This window comes from Elgaria multicarinata, chromosome 1, assembly GCF_023053635.1.
Source record: "Elgaria multicarinata webbii isolate HBS135686 ecotype San Diego chromosome 1, rElgMul1.1.pri, whole genome shotgun sequence".
Lineage (NCBI taxonomy): Eukaryota > Metazoa > Chordata > Lepidosauria > Squamata > Anguidae > Elgaria > Elgaria multicarinata.
The window spans coordinates 22,094,775-22,120,861 of record NC_086171.1 but is presented as its reverse complement, the minus strand read 5'-3'; the positions used below and the strand labels follow the sequence as shown (position 1 = coordinate 22,120,861).

The 26,087-nt window shown below is 40.9% G+C and overlaps 1 protein-coding gene across 1 annotated transcript in view; it reads right to left on the bottom strand.

Moving 5' to 3' along the window:
- Window positions 1-6,716: 6,716 nt before the first annotated feature.
- The window catches only part of ZNRF2 (zinc and ring finger 2), a 67,227-nt gene continuing 47,856 nt past the window's right edge, over window positions 6,717-26,087 (bottom strand). The window contains exons 3-5 of the mRNA XM_063124777.1: window positions 13,826-13,931; window positions 12,995-13,076; window positions 6,717-10,884 (exon numbers count right to left, since the gene is read on the bottom strand). Coding sequence (XP_062980847.1) covers window positions 13,019-13,076; window positions 13,826-13,931 — 164 coding nt within the window. The 3' untranslated portion in view covers window positions 6,717-10,884; window positions 12,995-13,018. The remainder of the gene's footprint in view (window positions 10,885-12,994; window positions 13,077-13,825; window positions 13,932-26,087) is intronic.

The following is a 26,087-nucleotide window of genomic DNA, read 5'->3' as shown; positions in this document are numbered from 1 at the left end:
GGGCCACAGCAACCTTTCTCCTTATTTTTAAAGATATTTTATACTCCAGGGTGGGGCACTGCCTGGACCAGATGGTTGCAGATACTAATTTTATTTTTTCTTGAAAAAAAATATTGATTGATTGATTGATTGCCCTAAACGACTTGGGGCCAGGCTATCTGAAGGAACGCCTCCTCCCATATGTAACTGCCCAGACCCTAAGGTCATTTTCAGGGGCCCTTCTCCGTGAGCCCCAGCCAAAGGAAGCGAGGCAGGTGGCTACCAGGAGGAGGGCCTTCTCTACTGTGGTACCCTGGCTGTGGAATGAGCTCCCCAGAGAGGTTCGCCTGGCACCTACACTGTATTCTTTTAGATGCCAGGTGAAGACCTTTTTATTCTCTCAGTATTTTAACAGTCTATAAATTAATTTTAACTTTGCTGTTTTAACTTTGTATTTTAAATTTGTATTTCTGCACTGCTGCTGATTTTAACCTGGCTGTGCTTTTAAATTGTATTTTATATCATGGTTTTATACTGTTGTTTTATACTTTGAATGGTTTTAATTTTTGTGAACTGCCCAGAAGCTTCGGCTATTGGGTGGTATAGAAATGCAATAAATAAATAAACAAAATATATTATCCTTTTATATAATGAAATGGTGCTTATTTCCAAGTAAATGTGCTTAGCATCAAGGCAGTGGAAGAAAACTCCATTGTATTCCTGCAGCCATGATGGTGCTGTGATTTAAGTGCACCATTTAAAATGTACACTTAAAATGCAAGGCTGTACACTCTCAGAGTATTTCTTTTTCTTAAAACTCAGAGTTGGCAAAGAGGTCACTGTCCTAATGGCTTTCTCTGTGGTGGCACCCTGGTTGTGGAATACTCTCTCCTTGGAGGCCTGACTGGTGCCGACGCTGACACCAAGTTAAAACATGGCTTTTTATTAAAGCCTTTGAAGGCTAAAATTTCCCAGGGTTGCACATGGTTTTAATGGTTCTTATTGCTTTTAAACATTTCTACTGGTTTTAGTTTGTTAATGACTTAATACATTTTAGCTGTGTATATATTTATAGTTTTACATTGTTCTGATTTTATCTCCACGCCGCCCTGAGATCCCAGTGATATAGGCTGGGAAATGTTTAAATAAATAAATAAACGTCAGGAAAGGAGAAGCAGTTGTGGAACATGGGATAGCGGTGGGGGAAACTGGAAGAATAGACTTTTGGGTCGGATCTACACTACTGCTTTAAAGCGCTTTATAACAGTTTTGACAACTGTATATGGAGTGCGTCCTGGGCCCCAACGGTTGTCAAAACTGTTATAAAGCGCTTTAAAGCAGTAGTGTAGATCCTGCCTTGCTGCATACTTTGCAACTGAAACAACACAGCTGGTCATCTAAGTGGATGTCCGGTAAGACCATTAGGTCCAGGGTCTAAAATTACCTAACTGCATCCCTGATTCAGGGATCCATGTGATTCACGGATCAATGCTGGTGGTTGGCTTTGGACACTCTCTCAACCTGAGCTAAACTGCACTGGAAGCCGGGTGAAGCAGGGCACGGTATCCTGCACACAAAGGGGTGTGATGCTGACACAGGGCTCCCCTTTGCCGCATCGTGCCAAGAAGGACAGCTTGTTGTGCACTTCCGTTTCCTAGCACTGAAAGGGAAGGGCAGAAGCCCCTCCACTGGTCCGCCCTTTGCATAATGATTAATCTGCTCCTGGTTGGAAGCCCAGACAATGCTGCCTTCCCATTCCATGCAGGCTGCATCCAGCCAACAAGCCACGTCCCATCACTGGGATGAGGAATGCAATCCCCAAGCGAGTCTGTCTCAGGCACGTATGCCACATTAACTCAAGGCCAATGAAGCACAACCGGGGTAATTGGAGGCAGAGCCAATACAGAGCACTGAGATGGAGTCAGGCGGAGAACAGAGCCAACAGGTGCTCATTTAAATTCCACACATGAACTTCTGCACCTAATAGACAGGAATAATTTCCATCTGACTTCCTACTGCAAAGTCAAAATGTGGCTATTGGAACCCCCCAGGGCGTCCACAGCGAGCTCGTGGTTTCAGTGCGCTCGTCATCGCCGACAGGGAAGCCTCCCCATTGGCCACAGAGACCTCCCACATTGGCTGACCCCAGAAGCAAGTCGCTATTGGAAGAAGTTCCAGTCCAAAGAACCACTTTCCTTTCTGAAGATCCGAGTGCGAATTCAATCCACTCGGTGTTAGAGATCGTTAATTGTGAAAGGTCAGGCATTTCAATCACTTTTTCTGCAGCATCCCTTAAAAGGGTGTGATCTGGGGAAGGACAGCCTCACACGTTTTAAAGCGGAACTTCAATTTTTTAAAAAAGCTCTAACCTGTCAAGCTATGAAAAAGTTTGTTTAACCTCAATGACGTTGTAAAAAAACACCTCGTTTCCGATTCCACCAAGTTGCACTGAGGCAGTTGTCATATTACCGTCATTCAAGTGGTGAAGCTGGACGTTTCCCAGGCATGTGTAAAACACCATCAAATTTAACAAATGTAAGGAGACTCCTGTGCAGACTGGAACCTCTTCAAGAGACCACGGGGGGATCTACACTACAGCTTTAAAGTGCTTTATAACAGTTTTGACAACTGTTGGAGCCCAGGACACACCGCATATACGTTTTCAAAGTGCTTTAAAGCGCTTTAAAAGCAATAGTGTAGATCCCCCCCACTTCTACTAGGAAAGCTCTATTTAGACAGACAATGGGAGAGGCGAGCATCAGAGGCACAGACGATGCAATTTAACTGGCGCTCACATAACATTAATCACCAATCCTCAGCCAGGTCTTAATCTTCAGCTCCCTGCCACTGCCGCCGCCCCTCACTCAAGCTCCCTTCTTGTCTGATCACATTGCCTTGCTTCCTTGACAACAGAGCCAGACGTTAAGGAGGGACAGGTCAAATGTGGGAGAGAAGCTCTGGGATCCCCCTGTTCCTTAAAAGAGATCGCATGCAGCAAGAGGGGTGAGGAAATGCTACCTGCCCACTCTGGCTGCGTTCAGACATCACTGTAAGGCATGATAGGTTAATAAGCTACTCACAACAATTTTGAAAATAAGGTCCTGTTATCCCCCACAATTATCAGGCAACTAAGCTACTTTGTATAGCTTGTTAAGGTACTGTGCGCAATGTGAGTCGTCCTGCAGTCCTCCCACACTGGCAGTGGCGCTGTTCCCCCCATTGGCAACATCACAACAGCCTGTTTTCACCTTCCCCAATATCCCAATGGGAAGGAAGAGGTTAATCCAGCTCTTCCAGCATCAGCCCAACAAGGGGGTGGCGGCTCTAAAGCGCTGGATGTATGCAGGATCATTACATGCCAAGGAGCAAAACCCCCGGGTGCCCCCAAAAGGGGATGGCACAAATAAACCCTTGGAAGTTTGTAGGATCAGGACCAAACTTCGTATAGAGCCTCCCCTAGCAGAGATGCACACGAGGCCCATTGGAAGCCCTGCACACTGACAAAGCCGTGCGAATGAAAGCACCTTTTCACCAAAAAGCACAAGGCAGCTATAACTCCATGGAAGTTTGCATTACTACACAACGTCCTCTGGCAAAAATGCACACAAGGCAAAATGACAGGCCTTAGCAGGTGCTGTCATCTGACAGTGTTTGACACTTGGGAAGGTTGCAGATCGCACTGTGGGGGCGGGGGGTGGGTGGGGGCTGTGCATGCAATCAGTTGCTAGGCAAACAGGGATCTTCCAGGTAGAGGAGAGGGGTGGCCGTGGTTTTGACTGCGCTTGCCAAGCGTCTCTGTAGGCCACCAAATAACCCACTGTGACTGCCACACAACACGATAACCATGATGGGTTAAATAATCCATTCTACAGAGTTTGGGTTATCCAAATGGGTTATTTTGGCCAAATAAGCCAGTGTGGGTTAAAAAAAAATCTCCAGACAGAATAACCCACAATGGGCTATATAAGGCATCATGGCTTATTTAACCCATTGTGGGTTATCATGACATCTGGACCCAATCAAGGTCAGCAAACTGGGAAGGAGGAAGACTTAGGAAAAACTGCTGGGTGGGGTTGACGGTTTTTTACTTTGCTAGAACAAATGCAAGATAGCAAGAATATGAATATAGCTGCCTTATGCAGAGTCCGACCATTGGTCCAGGTAACTCAGCGTTGTCTATTCTGTCAGGCAGCCGCTCTCCAGTTGCTTACCCAGCTGTATTGAGAGTTTTTAAGCATCAGCAATGTTGGCGATTGAATCTATGGGTCTAATCCAGGATTCGGCTGCAACTCTAAACTAGGGAATAAGCCTCATTGATCACAGTGGGACTTACTGCTAAGCAAACATGCATAGGGTTGTATTGTTGAACATCTGAGCTATGGGCTCACCACAAAAGGTATTGGGCCCTGCCGGCTTTTGGTGTGAAGGCAGGATTTGAATGCTTGATCCCAATAGCACATGTTGAGGACAGTTACAGCTGAGGACACAATCCTATGCCTGTTTAGACAGAAAAAGGTTCTACAACTCTCAGGATTTCTGAGCCAGAATTGTAGGACTTTCCCCCATCTAAACATGCATAAGATTGCACACTTAACCACTGTGCCACAGTGGCTGGAGAAGAAGAATCAGAATGAAGCAGTGCACATCTAGTGATACATCACACAAAGTTCCTTCATTAAAATGCTTTCTACCACAGTGAAAACCAATCAGCAAAAGAGAAAACGCACATCATTACCTTGACGCTGTTATAAGCTACAATTTTAACTGAGTTCCCTCTCCTGTCAAGTTTTAAAATGTTCCAAAGACATCCAGTCATGATAGAAAGTGTGCTTCAAAAGTTTTATTAACATGTCATTGTACATATTTTACACAAATGGAATGTTAAAACATACAACCTAGATCAGTAAAAAATGAAAATCATAGGATTGTATACAGGCAGACCATGTACAAGATGTACCTTTTTTTAAAAAAAATCCTCAAGCCATTGTCTCAATAATACAGTTCCATTAAAAAAATTACAAACATGTTTTACATTAGATGCCACTAATTACATTCTTGTTTATCAGCAGGGTAATGAAGGAAGACTACTTGCCCATGGCCACTACCAAACATTACAGCATTTCTTGGAAAGCCGTTTTAATGCTCAAGAGTTCCATCCAACATGGTGTGGAAATGATTAGTTTGGACAGTGGGCACTTTACTCTACCAGAGGGGCATCTGACGGTCTGAAGTGATCACATCTTGGTTGTTACAGTCCGTCCTGAATTGTCATTTGCTAAAAAGGCAGAGTTGGCAACTTCGCTTCATTCAAATGTGCCTTCTAACATCTGAGCTCCCCCTTCCCATTCCTCAAAGTAGTCGGGTATCTTCTCTGGGACAGTGGGGGTGGAAATCCTACTTGCTAAAACAAAACAAACACATCAGCCTTATTTTGATGAGCATAGAGGTCTCCATACTATGACCTGGTTTGCACATAACAGCAGCATTCTGCAGCAAATCGTGGGTTACTTAACCCACAATTTGCAGGAGTGCTCAGAGGGTTGTTCTTAGGTGAACTTTGGTCTGTTTAACCCATGAATAACCCAAGTGTCCAGGTTCAGATGTCACACTATTAATGGGGCATTTGTAGGTTGTTGCTGCAAACTGGAAGAGGCTTGCCACTACATGGGAACAGACCGTATTATTGCAGAAAATCTTTAGAAGTCTATCAGGGATTCCACAATGAGAAGATCAGTAAGGACAGACAATTTCCCTGTTAAGTCAGTTTATCCACCACTACGACCCCTGCCCTGCAAAACATCACTGTAGAGACATTCTGTATGTGAAGTTCCATGGGTAAGGTGCACCTTCAGTCCTTGTAAAGCCAGGTCTGAGGCCCAACAGGACTGGTCAGAGCCCCATGTGAACTGAGAGATCACTCTCCAGGAACCTCTGCAACACACAATGAAGATAGGGGGAATGTTTTGACAAGTGAAAAGAAGTTTAAGGATTCACTCTGTAGCTCTTGCAAATGGATTTAGGGCCATCAACCAATTAGTGGATTGGTGCTTTCTGACAACTTAATTTAAATACATTTCCACATTATTAAAGCTTCAATATCATTGCCTCTTAAGATATTAAAGGATGTACACTGGATGCAGAAACTCTTTCAGCCTGAGAGCTGAATTCCAATTCAGACAAGATTTCTGGGACTACGTTCCAGTGGTGGGTGGGACGGAAGGCAAAAGAGGAAAGGCCAAAATACCAAAAATATTAGCAAAGTTTAGCTTAAAGCTCTTGCTGCCAATACAGAGACTTAGGAGAGGCATTTCAACCTTTTAGAACGGGGAAAAACTGCACAAAAGCTAAGAAGCCCTTGGTGGTCGGAGGGAAGGTTGTGGGGCAGCAGAAGGAGGTGGGGCTATCTGGAGACCCCCAAGCCTGAGATTCTGTATCTCTAATGTATACTGTAACTTAAGGGGGGGGGGAAATCCCACACCACTTATTAAAAGGGCCATTTTTAAAGAATGACTTTTTGATTATCACAGGGATGTTCCCAAACCAAAATGGTAGGAATAGATTGATGAAAAAGGGGGGGGGAGAAGGGGGGAGCAAAAGAGTGTGGCAGAAAGAGAAAAGAGGTGACCCCACCCACTTTTGCATATGGCCCCCCATCCACTGACAGCATGTGGCCCTTGACCACTTTCCCACAGGGGAACATGGCTCTCCACTTCTACACTCTCCACTTCCACTTCCAACCTCTGCACTAAACACAACAAGGCCCTTCTAGAAAATGCCTTCCAGCATCCTCAGAATTTTTTAAGAGTAACGACTTTTATTGTTCCATTTCTGGACTGCAACCACAACTTGGCCTCATCCCGGAGCTAATTTAGAACAATACACATCTGTCTTTTTAATATATCCAGCAGAACACAGTGCAAATACTGTACTGAATAAAGAATCCAGATACAGTTTTGAGCTTCTGAGCTTTGCTACGTAGGGCTGGATCAGAAAGTCAGAGTCATCCGAGGAAAGCCACCCCTACTGGGTACAAGGAAGTGGTCAGCGTGAAAATGGCAAAAATGACAGAAAAGCCTCCTCAACTGGCAGAGGTCTATGCAATGAACTGCTAATTGAGGTCATTAAGAGAGTTGCTCAAAAAAAAAAGAGGCAGAGAAGAATAAAGCTCAGACTGTAGAGAGTGCTGGCTTAGGAGGAAGTAAAGAGGAAAGAGATTTGAAGCTTAAAGTCTAAGACAAAGAAGTATAAATAGCAACTTATGCTATCAACAAGATCAGCACTGAGATTAACTCATTGGCAATGGTGAAGTGGGGACTTTCCATACCAGCATGTCTGCATCAGAAAGCAAAATGCAGTGTCATGTCAGGAAAATCCCATTCTGGCTCAAAACAGCTAAAGAAACACATTACAGGGCTTGGGGGGTGGGCGTGGCAGGGGGAGAAGGACAGCAGAAATTGGTTTCTGGGTTTTTAAAACATTCTTTACTGGATCCATCTGTTTTGCGAGGAGATTGAATAGAATGAAATAAAAGCTTCGGATAGCTCAAATGAACAAGGGAGCATTTCCCAGTTCCTTGAAGGACTTTTGAATTGATGGACACAAGGAAAAAGACCTGTCTGAAAAGTCCCTACAGTTCGCCACTGCATGTACAGAGCTGCCGCCAATCCTAGATCAGCGATATATTCTTAGATATATTTATACACTCTTTTTCATAAGAGCTCCTGTATGATACATGAATGTCACTTTACATTTTTTAGGCATTTATGTAAAATGTATGAATAGGACTTTAGAAAAGGTGAAGCCTGAGAAGTTGGTGAACGAATGGTTTGCTTAGATCAGGCATGGGGATTTTATAGGTCAAATCACTGTTTATAGGTCAAAACACTGTTTTCACTGTGTGCAGAGAAAAGGGTGGTTTGTTTCTCTGTGCACAGAGAAAACAGAGTGATCTAGACATGGAAGAAGAGACCCAGCTTGTTCCTCCATGGACACAGTGCTTAAATGCCTTTCTGGGCATGAAGAGAGGGGCTGCCCCTTTTTTCTCCATGTACAGGAAGGTGTGTATAAGAATGCAAGGGGTGGGTGCATGTATGAATGGACTGCATGTGTTTGTGTGTGTGAATGGTATTATTTATTTATTTATATAGCACCAACAATGTACTTGGTGCTGTACAAAATATACAAATAAAACAGCAATACCCTGCCTAGAAGCTTACAATCTAAAATCACATTAAAACATATGAAGGGGGGAAGGGGTTCATGGTAGACGTGTGTGAGAGGGTAGACGGCCTCAGCCCACTTGGGGCTGTGACCACACTTGCTGCTGGCACGGGGACCCTGACATGCTTCCAGGGTGCTAATGTAACCCTCAGGGCAAAACAAAACGAAAAAGTTCCCCACTCTTGACTTAGATTGTCCCAACCTCAGTGTCTGATACTAGCACTACTGCTCCTTGAAAAACCATTGAATCCCAGCCACTGAAGCTGAGGCTCTGATTTAAGTTCAAGGAGTGAATGTCCCTGAATAGTATGATGCATTGCTGTTCCAGGCTACGGCGGAAAAATTTAAAGCCAATGTTAATGCAAGGCTTTACTGTCAGAGGATAAGAGAATTTGAAAGACGAGGCAAAGAGAGCAAACTGCTGCTGAAGCTGCCTCCAGGCTAATAAAACTTCATACCATTCTTTATTCATTCCCCTTCTTCAAAATACTTTTTCAAAAAACCTATCAGAAACTACAGTATTGCTTCCTTTCAAATCACAGAAGGATTTTTTTTTTTGGCAGACAACACAGATGCTTCCATTGTGTAAAATGGGGTGGGGGTGACATTTGCAGGGCAGATACAGCAGAAGTCGGAGGAGGGGGGATGAAGAAGTGGGACCTTTCCTCATCCATTGCTTTTCTCTTGCAGTCTTCTCTGGCTGGTTTTTCTTGAGCTTGACGCGGAGACCAGATTTCCCCAATAACAACAAAAAAGCTTTAGAGGGGGAGTAAAGAAGTAACATTTCTAGAAATTTTGAAGCCATGGAAAAAAACCTGTCCCTTTCCGTGGGGAAAGGGTCAAGCACTCCTCTCCTGCTCAAAATCCCTCCTCTGCAAATCATCATGCTGCGCTGGGGATAAACACAGGATTGGAAATTCTTTGCTTGTCCAACGTCTATTACAGCATGTTGAATCTGATCATAATAATACAGCAAGTGTCTACTTCTCCTTTTTCAGAAGTCAGCAGCGATTGCTGGCTACGGCACAGAGTACATATCTACATTAGATAAGACATTATCAGTGGATTGTACACTTAAGAGTTTGTGTTTTTTGAGAGGTGGATAAGTAGCAAGGTATCAAGTGTGCAACACATATGCATTTATGTGTAAGGTAACAGCTGCGGTTTTGCAAATTAACAGAGATAAGATTTGTTTGTTTTTTAGAAAAATGGTCATAAGAGAAGCAGAATTAAATCCTTAAGAAGAATGAAATAATGTGGTACACATGTAATTTTTGCTATTTAAACATGTTAAAAGTTTCCGCCACCTTTATTCAACACTTTTTCATCTAATTACAAACTTCACAAAATACTTTAATCGCTTCCATAACAGGTCCCTCTTTTTTGTGTGGAAACAAATATATTATTAATAACTCACAGTTTTACTTAGTGAGCCTCTTCTCTACCCTACCCAAGACACCTAAGTTTACAATTTATGGTAAGCCACATTTGTGTAGTAAAATATTATTGGTTCAATAATATAGGTGCTTCCTTCAACTCTATGCCTGAAGTTATGTATGCTTAAGCCCATTTATATCAATGAGAAGAAGTATGAATAATAACCAGGCATTGAATTATAGCCACCATCAAAAGACTGACCAATGGCATCAGATGCAAATTACTATGATCTGCTATGACCTGCCATTGAAACAACCATCAATAAAAAAAGGAAAAGCACACAAAAAAGTCAATCCAGGTCCCATCCCCATGAAACATTTGCCCGCATTTGTGACTACTCAGCTGGAGAGGGGCAGCCTAGAGATTGAAGTAGTACAAGAAAACAACTACCTGAAACATTTTAAAAAATACCCGTTAAATTACCTTAACTGGCAGCAGTTCGAGAGATGGTAATTCTCATTTCCCTATAATTTTGTTTTTAAAAATATATTGCATAGCTGCTAGATTATGCTCTTTTTAAAAGAAGGTTGCTGCATTGATACCCACAAGCAGTAAAAGTGAATTTTAGTATACTTATACAGAAATGAACACAGTATGCGGATTTCAATAACTCTATAGCCTGATCAACAACGTCAATTAACAATCAGCCTTGATTACGTTTTGCTCTTTGGGCTGCACTCTGACAAAGCTTCACTTACAAAAAATTCCTAAATCAAGGAATGTTGCATTCTTTCACAGAAAAAAAATGTGAACAGCATATAGAGTGGGGGAATTTCATGAGTTAGTTCACAATGTTTGACTGTACTTCATAGTTTGCCTGTATCCCCCGCAGCCCATGGGGTGAAGGGGTGGAGGGGATTCCAACCCAAGAATGGCATCTTCCTTGTATAATGTCCCAGAGTGATCTAGAGCGCACAGCTTCCATTCAAGGAAGGATGTGAATTCATCCTGCTTCTGTACACAGCTTAAAAAAAATTAAACTGAAAGTAACTTTGGCCTGTAGATACAAAATAGTTTCCATAAAGTCTGTGAGAAGAGGATTTTTCCAAGATGTGCAGCATTTTCAGAATCCCTGTGTCTCCTTTAGGTGATTGTTTGGTACACTGAGCTTCCAACTTCACATTATTTGTCCCATGCTGTGTTCCATCTGTTTTCTTTCCCAGTCCAAAATGAACACAGGTCCACTTTCATATTAGCTTCTGAAGACGGAACGCCAAATCCTTTACATTTCATGATCAGTGTAAGAGACTACAAAGAAATTCACAGAGAAGAAAATTATATTTCTCAGAAGCAGAATATGTTCTGTAAACCATAGCAGTCTTGTTTCAGGAGGGAAATTGTGCCTCTCTCTCTCTCTCTCTCTCTCTCTCTCTCTCTCTCTCTCTCTCTCGACACCACATCATTCTGTGATTTAAAATAATTGCCAATATGTCTGTAGGCAGCCATAAGCACTGACCAATACTGACAAAAACCTTTATCTTGCGTTTAATGTATAAGCGCAACTTGCCAGAGATTTTGAGAAGGAATGACTTTCTCCTTGGCATTCCCCCAAACATCTTCCTCTTCCTCCTCCTCCTCCTCCTCCTCCTCCACCACCACCATCATCATCATCATCATTATTATTATATTTATTTGTATCCCGCCTTTTGCCCAATACTGGGCCTCATTCACTTATTCCATTCACTTATTTACACAAATAGATGCTGCTCCAAAGCCATGTACAGTGTAATGGGGAACCAAATCTTCTCTATTTCCCATTATGGCAGAAGGAAGGACAAATAGGGGGAAGTCACAACCTGAGTTCTCCCCCTTGCAGCCACCATGTTCTCATGCTTCTGGAAGGCAGTATCTATGAGCTTGGACAACTCAATAGGACAAAAAGTAGTGAACATTAAAACTCTGCTGGGCATGAAAACTCTTGTTTTGCTCCTGGACTAAATGTTTGGGGAAGAGAGACCAGGGCATATACTCTTCCTTCCTTCCTTCCTTCCTCCCACCCCCCTCTCTCTCTCTCTCTCACACACACACACACACACAGCATAGTGTGGGCGGGAACTGGCAGCAATGACACTGGGGTATAGCTTCTGTGCATTACATATTGCTGCCACCACCATTTACTCCTATACTGTAATCAGTAATACTATGCCAAATCAGTTTATCAGCAGCTAAGTAATAGCAACACCAACCATTCAGCTCCCTAACTCCACTCCATCCCTGCCACTTCTCTAGCATGATTTCTAAAATGACTGGAAAAATGCTGCAAGAGTAAATGAAACCAGAGAGACTGATTCCTCCTATCAAGACAAAAAGAAAAGACCTCCTTTGATCCTGGCTAATACCACATAAATTCAGAGACCCAGATGAGTAATGCCATGGGCCCAGAGAGGCTTTTCCCAACTCCCCTCCCCGCTGCCGCCATTAAACAGTCATCCAGCGTGCAACACAGCAAGCCATTTTTGAAAAGTCATGCAAAATTTTAAAAGCAATTTGTGGTGCAGCTTGAGGCAGCAACTGTTCAAAAGTGGGGGGGGGGAAGTCCCTCATGGATATATGCAAGCCTAAAAGAGTTATTTGCATTGTACCCCAACTCAAAGAACTTTACACAAATGCCGTAACATAGAGCCAAGCAGGCACTTTAAAAAGGAAATTTTAGTTTCAAAAGTACTGTTTCCCCCACTCCTCTGTAGAAGTTTTGAGATTTAAACATATATGTTTAAAACATGACACATGATTTCCACAAGGAACATCATGAAAAAAGATTTGGGTTAGTATTTATTTAGTTCTAGCAAGTCAGAACTGAATATGCCAAGTTACAACTCCTCAAAGATAGTGTCCGGTGGCACAAATTGCTAGTCTTCTAAAGAGGACTATTCCCTACTGATGAATGCATAGCAAAAATAACCTACCATTGCTATTCCTAAGCATTTACATATATCCAATAGGATGTTAAGCGTTGCACATATATACCACACATCATGTTATAGCTTCTGCCCTACCATGCAGCAAAGCAAAGACTTTTTTCAGATGTTGGCCCTAGCTGGGGGAGGGGTTGACTGCTTTAGCTGTCCTATATTCATCCCTGTCATGTGTCATGGGACCAATGGTCTGAAACCTCTGGCATGTTCAGTCTGCAAGAATCAAATCCCTAAATAAGTGCATCCAATCCTCAAAATAAGCATTGTGGGAATGTACCCTTATGATAAGGGACAATATGTTTACAGTAAGAAGAGGTCTAGTTTTTGAGATCTCTAGAACTTATAATGCAGCCAGTCATTAAATACACAACTTTAAAGATTAGGTTGGTGAGACAATAACTTTAACTTATTAAACAGTAGTGAGAAAAAGTAGCAGCAGTTACCATCAAAAACAGGAACTTCTGCCATTAATCTGAGGGATGCTCTGGACAAGATCTGTTTACTTCAAACCATTCATCTATGCATCTATGAGAATGAGAAGAAGAAAAATGTTACTTAGGCTGAAATATGAAGACGGGTTACTCATCAGTCAGCTCCAATGAAACCAAAGAATTTATTTCCAAGTAAATGCTTTTGACACCAGAATGCAAGCATCATAATAAGTAGGATTGCCATTAATAAATGATTTTTTCCCATCCATTAACTGTTCTGTCGTAGGATTATGCGAGGATTGTTTAGGGTCCCATAACATGTATACCCCCAGCTGGGGGCTGCATATTCAAGATGGTGTCTGGAACACACCACAGCTCTTAAAATTAACCTTCAATGGGCTGTTATGTTGTGACACCAGGCCCATATTTGTATGAATAATTCTTTATTGTAACTATTGCTCCCCAGTTGCTTCTTGAATTTTGTTTTATGCATTATCAGTGCAGAGGAGACCACCAAAACAAATATACAAAACAAAAAACCAGGAACAATTAATTCACTGATAGGATAGATTCCACAAATCCTGGTTGTCAATGTTTATTTTGACAGTTCTTTTAAAGCAGAGTAATTAACAACACTTGTTAGATTTACAGGCACCACTGTCAGAACGGATGCCTCCTCTTCCCCCACCCCACCCCATCTGCTTTGGTGGGTTGGAGGGGCTTCCTGAGCAGATTTGGGTGGGGGCATGCAGGTGGTGCAGGGTGGTGGATGGGAAGGTGTATGTAGCCCAATAACAGTAAATCACAGATTCAGCTACTGAGTTATGTTTTGCTTGTACTTACCCTTTATGATATATGCATAGACAAGGTAATCGTGCTATTGTATCCCCTTGCTGCAGCTCTTCCAGGCATATTGCACACTCCCCAGCATCTTTACTCAGCACATCCTCTACAAAAACAGGGGGGAAATAGTGGAGACAAAAATAAGCTATATTTCTAATATTAACAATATCCTAAAAGAAAACAGGCAAGTAAGACGAGGTCCGTCAAGCTTAACATCCAACAAAGCTAATACACTCACAAAATCAAATCATAGTGTGATTTGATTTAGTCTAATGGAAGACAGTTGCAAAACAAGCTGTTGGGATGTAGGGCTGGGTACAGTACCTCACATGCTTGCAGATATAAAACAACATGGAACCCGCAACAAAATATTGCAGTGTGGAATGCTCCTGTTCAGAGTTCCAGCCAGTTATGCTCTCTTCCAGGATACCCCATTCCATCCCCCCTCCAAAAGTCAGCCCACATTCTGTGTCCATTAAGCATGCTCAGGTCCCCCACCTAACTCAGAGGGTTTTTTTCCCCCTAAAGGTGCTTTTGTTTTGTTCATTTCTGCAAACGTTGGAGGTCCTCGAAGCCTGGCCATACCTCCCTTTTCTGTGCGATTGGTGCCGTTTTGTCTACATAAGGATCCACACTTGGATAATGAGTTCGCTAATATACTAAGACACGCATGATAGCATAATTAACACTTCAAGATATAGACTAGAAAGAAAGGTTTTCCTAACCTTTCCCTTAGTTCTGAGATAAATACTTATATTGTGTATCTTGCAGCCTGATGAATATGGCAGGAGTGTAAATCCCTTCTTCCTCTTCATATTGCCAACTTCTGACTAAATTGCACTGATGACTGTAGCAGCCATTATCAGTGTTCTGCCACCTAGACTATAATTTACAAAGTGTGAATAGGACCTGCCTGCTGCCTGTGTAGGCCAATATGGATAATGCAGATGGTCCAGTTCCTAGTTCTCACAAGGAACACTTTCCAGAACCAATGTGTTTCCTCCCTCCACCCCCCTGCCCCCACCCCAAATCCTTTCTACCTGACAGGGAGTTCAAAATCAGCTTCCATATTGGGCAACATTTGCTGGCATTTCTGTTTATGGAGGACACATGGGTTCAGACTGTTTAAAAACAGAGAAGACACACAGCAACATGCCACACATGAATTTCAAAGCAGGTCACAGGACAGAGCAGAGAAATATTAATCTTTAAGACCTAAAACAATTTTCTTTCCTTAAAGATTTTCATAACTCCACTGAAAAAGCAGAACACACAGAGACAAAAACTGGGAGTTTAATTTTATTACAAATCCCTAACTAATGAAAAGGTAAAATGCTTGCAAGTCTACCTTGCAAAATTGTACAACTGAATAATCCTCCATAGTTGTCCCTGAAGAAGAGGAAGTCAAGAAAGTTTTTTTTAACCTCCTGGAGCCATTCACACTCTCAGCCCTTTACTGTACTATTTGCACTGGATTTAATAATCTTACAAAGGATATTTTAAAAGCAGGTGAAGAAGATGTTTACATATTTACCAAAGTGATGACAGCTTCAGTGATGGATCCTTTGGATTCATTTTAAGATTTGAATGTAAGTCAATCGCTTGTAGTTTTAGGGTATAAATTAAAAGAGTTCAGAGTTGTTACTTCTCTCCGCAGAACTGGAGCTCAAGCAAATTAATTCTGAAGTGTTATACTAGGCATAAAATTCCTGCCAAACATTTAAATGTTAATATTCAGATGATTTCAATATGCTACCGTGAAGGATTATATTTTTTGTATTATTTTGTCATTAGGGAGAATTTGCCAAAATTGGACAATTTGAAACATCCTTGGATTGCAATAATTGTAGGGATTTTTAACCTTCATTTGCACATATATATATATATATATATATATATATATATATATATATCGTCAGTTTCCAGTCAATCATTAAAACATTGGCAAGGCTTGATCTCCAAGCTAAGGGAAATACAATTGCCTTGGACAAGATGCCTAGGTGTTGTCTACAAAGTGAAAAGGTGCTATTTTGTTGATCCTGCTAATTCGCTTGCATCATGGATAACTCTGGAACAGACTGAATTTCCTGCCCAGTACCCTTCATGTTTTGGATAAATAGATTTACATAAAAGAGTTTTCTGCTGAATCAGTTTACAACTTCAGAGAAATAAGGATACACTCAATTACATCTTTATTTTCTCCTATAATAGAACAGGCAATTTAATCTAGACAAGCAGGTTTCAGCAGATTCAGCATTGTGAGAATTTAGCTGTCTTAAGACTGGATAATAAGATCATAATTTTTCAGTAAGTAAATTATACCCTTCATCTAATAGAGAACACTAATTGGGTGAGAGAAAATGAGGTGAGATTAACTGATTGTGTATAACATGTTAAGCAACCAGTAGAGTGATGGGCTGAGTGTAAGAAATCTGGGTTCAAATTTCTGATTACCTACAAACCTCAACCTGGCAGGATTTGGGTGTGCACTTTTCTCAAGGTACAACATTTTTTTAGAAGTAACTGAAACATTAAAGACTCATTTTAATTCAAAGTAATTTACCTTCTTAATGCACTTAAGGCCCATTCCCACATATACTGTATTTTACCCACTGTAGCCAAATAAGCAGACTATATAAAAACAAATCACATATTCCCCAGTCCTCTCTCATACTAAGCAAATGTTGTCACCATAAACACAGAAGCTACAAATGAAGCAGTAGCTTGCACATTTTTGTAGCTTTGTATTTCTGCCCCATATCAGCAAGAAAAAAACTACAGTTTCATTCATTCGGATACATGGATGCTTATGGTATATATAGGGTGACCATATTTTGGAAACCAAAAAGGAGGACAACATGGTCACCCCCGAAGGGGGCGTGTCCAGCACCAAGGGGGTGTGCCCACCCGAACATAACCTTGATCACATGTCTGATTTTACAGCACACATTTAAGACAAATTTGTTCTACATAGCATCTTAATGTTAAAATCACTGAAATAAAGAACAAGTGAGAGATTCAATGTATCTGAAATTAACTTCACTCACTCCTACTTTTGTAGGTTTTGCTGTACTTTGAAGCTTTTGCTATGCTTTGTGTGATACAGTCTCCCCTTCCCTCAAATATCTTTTCTGACTGTGTCTTCACTCATAGCAAGCTGCTGTTGTTGTTAACAGGGTTTGCTTCTGGCTTTTTTTAATTTCAATTTTTTAAAAAAGCTTGTGTATAATTGTCACAAGTTTCTCTACTCTAACATTAGGGTGGGTGTTGTGGCAGTTTACCTAAAGACTGGAGATCCCCTTAATGCCAAGGGCTGAAACTGCTCAATATGCAAAACCCCAAAGAGGAGGTTTGACAACCTGAGTTTGAAGGATATGGCTCCAGCAGTTTTAAAACACAATAATTTTAAAACTTTGAACTTTTAAAAAAATCCTAAAAAAAATATGGATGAACAGATCTGATTCAAACCTGGCATGGCTAAATTTCTCCTTAAGAGCTATCATGGTGCCAACTTTCAGCCCTTTATCTTTTAAAAATGTCATTTTAAAAAAATAATTTTAAAACCTCAAATTTTTAAAAAAGTCCTAAAACTCAATGGATGGACAGATCTGTTTCAAACTTGGCATAGTTAAAGTCCTTGCTAAGAGCAATCATGGTGCCAAGTTTCATCTCTTTATCTTTAAAACTAATATTTTTTTTAAAAAAAATTAAATCCTCAAATTTTAAAAAATTCCTAAAAATCAATGAATGAACAGATCTGTTTCAAATTTGGTATGGCTAAAGCTCTACCTAAAAGCTATCATGGTGCCAACTTTCATCTCTTTATCTTTAAAAATGACTATTTTTTAAAAAAAATTAAAACCTCAATTTTTTAAAAAATCCTAAAAAAATCAATGGATGAACGGATCTGTTTCAAATTTGGTATGACTAAAGCCCTTGCCAAGAGCTACCGTCATGCCAAGTTTCATGTCTTTATCTTCAAAAATGACGGAGTTATAAGCATTTTTGTTAATTCCCATTAGCGCTGCTCTTTGGAAAAATCTGGATTTCCCCTCCCCCTCCCGGATTTGTCAAATCCGGTCATATGGTCACCCTATACCATAGGTGGGTAAACTTCGGGCCTATGTGTTCCACTTTAAAAAAAGAAGATCCTCGTGGTCCATCTGAAAACCACCTCAATGTTCCTCAGGAACTGCTGTCCTGAACATGGCAGAGGCAACAGTGGTGTAACTCTCTTCTAGTGTTGCCAACTTTCAGACATTTTAAAGATCTGGAACCTCTTGTGAGTTCAAGAGGCAATGAAATAAATACATATGCCAGAAAACCAATCACACCCTGTTGATCACCAATGGTACCTTTTGTAAAACAAGGGAACACTTGACATACATTACTATTTCTCAAGCATAGTATTTTTCAGCTGTTAAAAAAAAAGATACAAGTGATAAGAGGAGGCTGGGTTTGTACTTTGAATTATCTGATATACATTTGTTGATTGTCATGTTTATTTCTCTAACATGTCAGTGAATCAATCTCTTAATTCTAAGCACAAACTCAACTACCCCCTTTTATTACCAGTAGTGTGATAAGTAGAGAGAAAACAAGACAATATGTGTGGAGAGGGAGAGAGAGAGAAATGAGAATGAACAGAAGCTCAAACAGAATCTTGGAGCAAATTGTCTTGAACTACTGTGGAGGCCTGTGCCACTGCACTGAGTCCACTGCTTGCTGTCACAAGGCAAGACGGAGTGGGCAGGTAGCATTTGCTCACCCCGTTGCAATATGAGATCTGTTGTAAGGAGGAGATCCCAGAGCTCCTCTCCCACATTTGACCTGGTCCTCCTAACTTCAGATGACAGCTGCTTGCTGTGGAAGTTAAGATGTGTTATGTAGTAGTCTGATACAGAAAGATTTTAGCACTGGAGGGGATATCTACTTAGAGGCCAGACAATCGAATGTTGTTTGCCACATCAGTGAACCATTATGAATAACTCCATGTACTTAGTGCTTCTGTAGACCGTTATACCAAGTCTAGAAGTATAAGCTTTCATGCATCCAAAATGCAAAATAAAAGTAAGCTTTTCTAAGTAAATACCTATACTTTTAAGGTAGGGCAAGGCAGCATGAGTGAAAACAGAGAGCAAAACAAAGATCAGTATCTTCAATAAATATTTTTTTTTTGAAAGCATCCATCAAGTTTCTATGCATTTAGACGATGCATCCAAAGGAAGTTAACTGGGCAGGGGCAGGCAGGGAAGGAGAAGGGGAGAGACACAAGCACTACAATTTGACAGATTAAAGATCAGGCATGTTACCTGAATACTTTTTTTTTGTTCCTGAACACCCTCAATGATAGCAGACCACCACAAAAGCAGCACACAATCTGCACTTACCTAGAAAATCAAGAGTGATAATTGATTTATTTTTTAAAAAAATCCAGAAGCATCTGAGCATATAATGCTATTCCTTGGCCAGTGACAATTGCTCTAATTTGTATTGATCCTTTAAAATTTCCATAAATGTATATCTTTGTTTTAATGACTGACATTTTGATTGCTTTCAATGCCAACTTCATATCTATTTTCCTTACTATACAGGCGAGGGCAAACAACAATGGCACCAAGTGCTTAAGTCCTACAACCAGTGTATACATTCAGCAAGCAGAGTTATTATTTTTATACAAATATAGGTAAGTTCCCAGCAGTCAAAATCATCTTAAAGTCTCACACACAAGTATACAGTTTCCTTGTTTTAATTTTACAAATGAAAGTTGTAAAATGTGACCCAAGGTTAAGGTAAGAACATTCTGCTGTTGCTCTGAAAGAAGCCTCTGCATGTAGTTTGTGGTGGGGGGGGGGGAGGAAGCTGTTCACAAAGACGGTACTTTATATTTTGGCAAAATGATGACAGTGGTTGTGGTGGGTTAATTAGATTGTGCCATTTCCAACCACCGTGCCTTAGCATGTGTGTGTACCAGAGGAATCCACCCCCAATAGGAAAAGGGTATTTGTTTATATACTGCCTTTCAATCAAATGATCCTCACTTTGAATTACACATTTTTTTAGGGCCTGCCGTGAACAGGAGAATTCCACACTGCAACATGTAGTTGCAAATTTCATTTGTCCTTGCCTCCAACAGGCGTACAGCTATGTGTCTTTCCACAACATGTGCACAGGCAGCTTTGGGAAGTAATTTTTTTGAAGCACAGAATTAAGAGCTTATTAAGTTCAGAAGTCCATCATTATTTATGGTCATCACTGACCCTTCCTCTCCAAATATTGAGACATGTACAGGGAGTGGAAGAGGGCTTTGCACTTGTGCTGGGCTATGAGAAGAAATGCAAGTTGAAGGGATAGAGAGGAAATTCATTGATTTTGTAAATAAGCCTGAACATGGGAGAATGCCTTCATCGACATATATAGAGTTATGGAGAACATAGGTTTAAGGAAAGGAGGTCCTGCCCCTAACAAGGGAGAGGCAGGGTCTAAGAGGTTTAAAAGGTGGGAGCAAGGGAACAAGGGGTATGAAGTTAATGATTAGTTATATTAAATCCGGGTGAGAATTTAAATTGGAATGTACGACTTGTTATTTGATTTACGTCACCAGAACTATAAAATAAAATAAAATAATAAATAAAAACTAAAAAAGAAGTGCAAGCACAGCACCTCACTGCCACTGCTTCCTCCTGAAATATCCCTGCAAGAAGGGAAAGAAGCTGCCTCCTTTCCTCTCCCTCTTTCTCCGTAATGGAAGGGAGGAAGCTTCTTTACCCTTATGCTCTTACAGGATGAAGCAGTGGCAGCAGCAAGCCACTCTTGGTGCTTTCTGCAAAAAACAAAACAAGTGGACAACGCCCCCCCCCCAAAAAAAAAACAAACAAACAACAAAACAAAAAGCCCAACTCACAGGAGAGAAACTATCTCTTTCTTCCCCAAGGTCAGGAGAGGTGGCTTTGCTCCAAGCTGGGCTTCTGCAGAAAGCAACAGGAGCACTTTGCTGCCACCACATTCTCCTGATAAATACCAATGGGAAATTTATCAGGGAAAGATAATTTCTCTCTTCTTCCTTGTTCTCTATGGAGAAAAGAAGTAGAGGTATTTTTTTTCTTCCTTCCCATTAGGTTAGGGTGACCATATTTGGGAAACCAAAAAAGAGGACACCTAGTGTGTGTGTGGGGGGAAGCAGCTTTCTGAGTCCTGCAGAAAGTACGTTATTCCCCTGCCACCTTAAAGAACCCGATTGGAGTGGAGGAGGGGAAAGGATTTCATTCTGCACCACCACCATCCACTCCAATTGGGGCCTTTTCTATAATGTCCACGAATGACCCACTTTCCCCTTTAAGACCTCAATTGGAGCTCAGGGTGGGGGAATGATGTGCCTCAAGAAAGCATGTCATTCACTCCTGCCATGCTAATGGCAACCTTAAAGGGGAAGGTGTGTCATTCCAGGACATTATTGAAAATTATAGAAAATCCCCCCTGACACCATGGAAAGAACAAAAACCAGGACAAATCCGGGGGAATCCTGACAGTTGGTCACCCTACATTAGGTTTTTGCAAGAGGCAACAGTAATGGCCTTGCTCAAATTCACCCTAAGCCAAATTCTTAGGGGTATTTGAGGATAGATTTTAAGTACAACAGTCAACCATATGTTTTCCATGGACTTGTCCTTCTCAGGTTGTCTCAGGTACCACTTCACAAAACAGAATCTAGATTAAATTATATACCTTTCAGGTCAACAAGAGACATAGTGCATAACAAAAGTTGAAGAGAGACTGCCTCTAGGAATGACACACTTCTTCCAGCAACTTCCCAGATAAATTCTTCTGAAATACCGTGCACCCTGTGACACTCAGTAATTCTTGAATAAATGAAAACTTAATACAAGAGTAACTGTCAAGAGTTTGATTTAGACTTTTAAAATCCATCCTGCAAAGAATAACAAAAAAATCCAGGATGTAGCAAATCTTCACTTTGGTTGGAGATAACTTATGAACCTTGCATCATTCTCTCAAATTTATTTATTTATTTATTTATTACATTTTTATACCGCCCAATAGCCGAAGCTCTATGTTGAATCATAAATCCCATTGCTAGATTGTTTACAGATTGCTTTAAGATTTAAGACAGCCTTGCTAGAGGAGTCCAAAGACTTAAATACACTTCATTCAATTGATCAACAATGCATGCAAAGACTGGGATGCATGCAAAGACTGGGATGAAGTAATGGTCCAATGCACTAGGACAGTGGTTCTCAAAGTGAGTGGTACTGCCCCCTTGGGGGCGGTGGGATTGCATAGGGGGGCGTTAAGAGGCAGGGGGTGGTAGGGGGGCGCTCAAGGTGGTGTTTTCCAAGAAGCACCTCTCCAGAAGGTCTTAAAACCCAGGGATATTTTTATGGGAGAAGGTAGTTTGGTTCCAAGCCATATAGGGGAAGAATCCACACATGTATTAATACCGTTTAAGAAGAGTCCTTTTAATGGTGAATTGAAATGTTTCAAAAGCACCAAAACGCTTATGAAGAGACATACCCTGCTTCGTGTGCCCCGCCATGCTGGCTGCAAAACTGAGGCGTTTGCTCTCTTTTCCCTCCCTCCCTTGGCAAGCCTGCAGTGGGTGCTTTGGTTTTTTGAATAAATATTCAATTAATTGTTACTGTTTTGAATGTTATTGTTATTATCTTCCTTAGTGGGTCGTTGAAAACCGCTATTCTGAATAATGATTTTTATAGTGTAGGGTAGGGGGCACTGGGCATGAGTTTGTGGAACCAAGGGGGCGGTTGCCTGAAAAAGTTTGGGAACCACTGCACTAGGAATTGTGGGAATGCATACAGCTAAAGTGGATGTCATTTCATATATTGCAGCTTGGAAAATCATGGTCTGCCAGGCCAGTAATACTAACCTGACCTCTATTTGTTCCATCTAAATGTTGTTGAGCGCCTTCCTAGAATTGCCAGAGGGGGGGAAATGCATGAACCTTATTGGCGACCAGTTGGACTCTATGCCTGCTGAAAAACACCCAAGTATGTATCATGTGTCTGAAACTAAATGGGTCTATCATCTGAGTTCTGAAGTGACAGGCCACAAGGTCAAATACCTAGCACCTGCACCCCATGCATATCACCATACATCTTTGGGTCTAGTCAAAATGACTCTACAGTTTGTGTGTGGAGAATCCTGCAACTTTTCTTTGGGAAATTCTACACATTCTATTATGTAACTTATAGACATGACATCTGTGATCTGTCAACTAGGATATGGAGGAGGGGGAGGTAAGCCTGCAGTCAGCTGTATTTCTTCTGTGGTTGTTGGTATTGCTTAGAATAGACAAAACCTGCTGAGTCCCTTACATCCTTTAGCCTGGTATTGAGTCTGGTGATATATGTGGGCGTATATTACATCATCTAGATATAGTATAGATATGGCTGTAAAATGGATCTTTGCAATCTGTTTTCAAGGTATTTTCTAGTAGCTTGGCTTTGTTGTCCATGCCAAATGTCTTAAATCCATCCCTCGTCCAGAAAGAACTCATAGCTATGTTACTTACAGCAGTGTGTTTGGAAATTGCTGAGCATTGGAAAGACCTGAAGGGCCCCACGCTAAATGGCTGGAAAAGGAAAGTGTAGGACATAGCTCTTTCTGAAAAGCTAACATATCATCTCAGAGTCTTGTGGGGCCAACTGAAACATGATCCTTTTGATACAATATGGTCTCCGTTTGTCAATTATGTTAATGGAACTGCTGGTAGATCCAGGCCCCTGTTCACTTAATTTCACTCATGGCCATCCTAATTATTGAATCTTGATTGAAATTGGAACTGGTAATGAATTCAAACAATACAGACAATGTAAGGCTCTGCCTGAAATATTCAAGTATATATTTTCGTCATGAAGGAACAACCATCAATGTAATTCTGTGTTATTTTGAAATAAAGAATTTTTTTAAAAAGATATTTTCTAGTAGGGATGAAAATTATACGTTATCATGGCAAAAGACAGAAGGGAAAGCTTCTCTACTAGGTTTGTGAGCAGCTTGTCCAAAAGTACCTCCCTCCTTCATAAAGTACTCATCAGGTGAAAATTCAGTGCTCCAGTGATGTTCCCTAGCTATGATCCTGGTAGCCACAGCTTGGCTGAATGTGTACTAGCATGTGCCACTGCTAAGGCTATTTATTTAGGTTAGATACGAACTTGTAATTTATGGAATTCTCAGGTTGAACTTCTTCTTCTGAAGACATTACAGTGCCCCAGAGTTCAGCTACAGCATACACTTTCAGCGTATGTGTTGCTCGTCTCCAACAAGAACTAGAGCCGGTGAGTTATTTAAGGGATTAATGATTCCATCTATCCATTTTGTACTAACTGTTCAAAAGCAGAATCCAGAGACAATCCTTATTTCTGATTGTTAGCAGCTAATACTTATCTGTAAGGCAAAATAGCTTGAGAGATGGAGGGTTAGCCTGCTGGGGGAATGCCCAGACTCAGAGACTTAAACTCTATTAATATCCTTCCCAGCATACTGTGCTGGATTTGTCTTGCCTTTCCTCTTCTACAGGCTCATCTGACCCTTTGTCTCAAAAAGACTCTAGGAATTTCATACAAACTTCTCTCACATGCTGAAAACATTACATGAGAGGGTAAACTGACTAGCCCTGCCCCTGTCAGCTATTACAGTAACAATAGTTTTCCCTCATTTCATATTGTTTCAGGAACCACTAGGTTCTCAGCAGTGATAAGTGTGCAACGACACAGGCTCTTTACAACAGGCCTGTCTGCGGACACTCCCTGCTCAAGCTAAGCGCCACCACTTTATGAGCCTGAGGTGAAGGACAAACACCATCTTTCTACAAACTATGTGGAGAAAGGGGTTAAACAGGAATAATTTCAGGAATAAAATAATGCGCTGTGAATTATATGTGCTGATGGTGAATTAATGTCAGAACGGGTGTTATATGTATATAACTGCAAATGATAAATGCCAAGGAGACACATGGGATTTTTGTGGTAGTAAATTATTTCAATGTTCACAAACTTTGTTTCATAATAAAACTTTTCAGACCTTTGTTAAAACTTCCCATCCAACCCTTTCTCTCTTCTCATACACACTTTCCTTTCTCTCACACCTTCACTCTTGAACTTTCTTTATTATCAGGATTGTTTAATATACACCAACTGACTATCTGCACACTACACTCAAAAGACAACCCTCTTTACCCTGATCCTCTAATTCTTCCTTCTACCAAAGTACTTTAAAAACATTCCTTTTATCACCTCAGTCATTCCCTTATATATCCTCCTCCCCGCTCCTAAAATATTCAATCTCCACCCACTCAGGTCAACATTCTAAACAAAATAGACTTACAAATGCTAGGCATACATTAGGGAACTGACTTGTGGGGTGTAACGCCACAGTAAGTCCTTCTAGAATAATGGGAATACTACCCATAGTGTATCGATTTATTAGGATGTTCAGTATCTTTACCAAAAGATTTTTAATAACTGTCCAAATTTTTTGCTAGTGGGCAAGTCCAGCAGACACTATATAAAACATATTAACATTTGTTTGGGCTGGTTTTTCTTGTTTTGTATGTGTGTTTTACATTTCCACCATAGTGGATCATTATTTGACTTTTAGACTTCACTTAATTATTTTGAAGATAGGACACCAATACAGGAAATACGGTGCAACTTAGCTAATGTAAACTGCAAAACACAAGAGACAGTTTTGTGACACCTTAAAGATAAACAGATTTATTGTGACATAACCTTTTGTGGACTAGTGTCGATTTCATCAACTGCATGAAGTATGCTTTTAATTGGGCTAAAAGGCCATTAAAAACAAAAAGTACAGTCTGTGACATTTCTATGCAAAGCTCAATGTTTACAAGATAAGCACAGTTGAACATTTAACAACACTGAGTTGGGCATTTAACCATCAGAAAATATTTCACGGGAGTTTCATAGAGCAGATAGGCAAATCACCATGAAGGGGCAGCACCTGGTTCTTAAGCAAGCAAGATTGGAGTCAAAGGTGGCTCCAAGCACTAACCTTTGCCACTGATGACTGTTTGGTGTTGCCTTTTGGAAATGTCTGTAATTATAGCAGGTGCTGAGTTTGCCTCGATTATTGCAGGTCTAAGAGGCAAGCAGCACTCATTCCTGCCCTCAATAATAAAATGACACCATAATCAAATGTACACAGTAGCATTCTTGGGTTAATGGAATATTTGAGAATAGTTGACCATGGGCAGGTGACAGAATTTGAC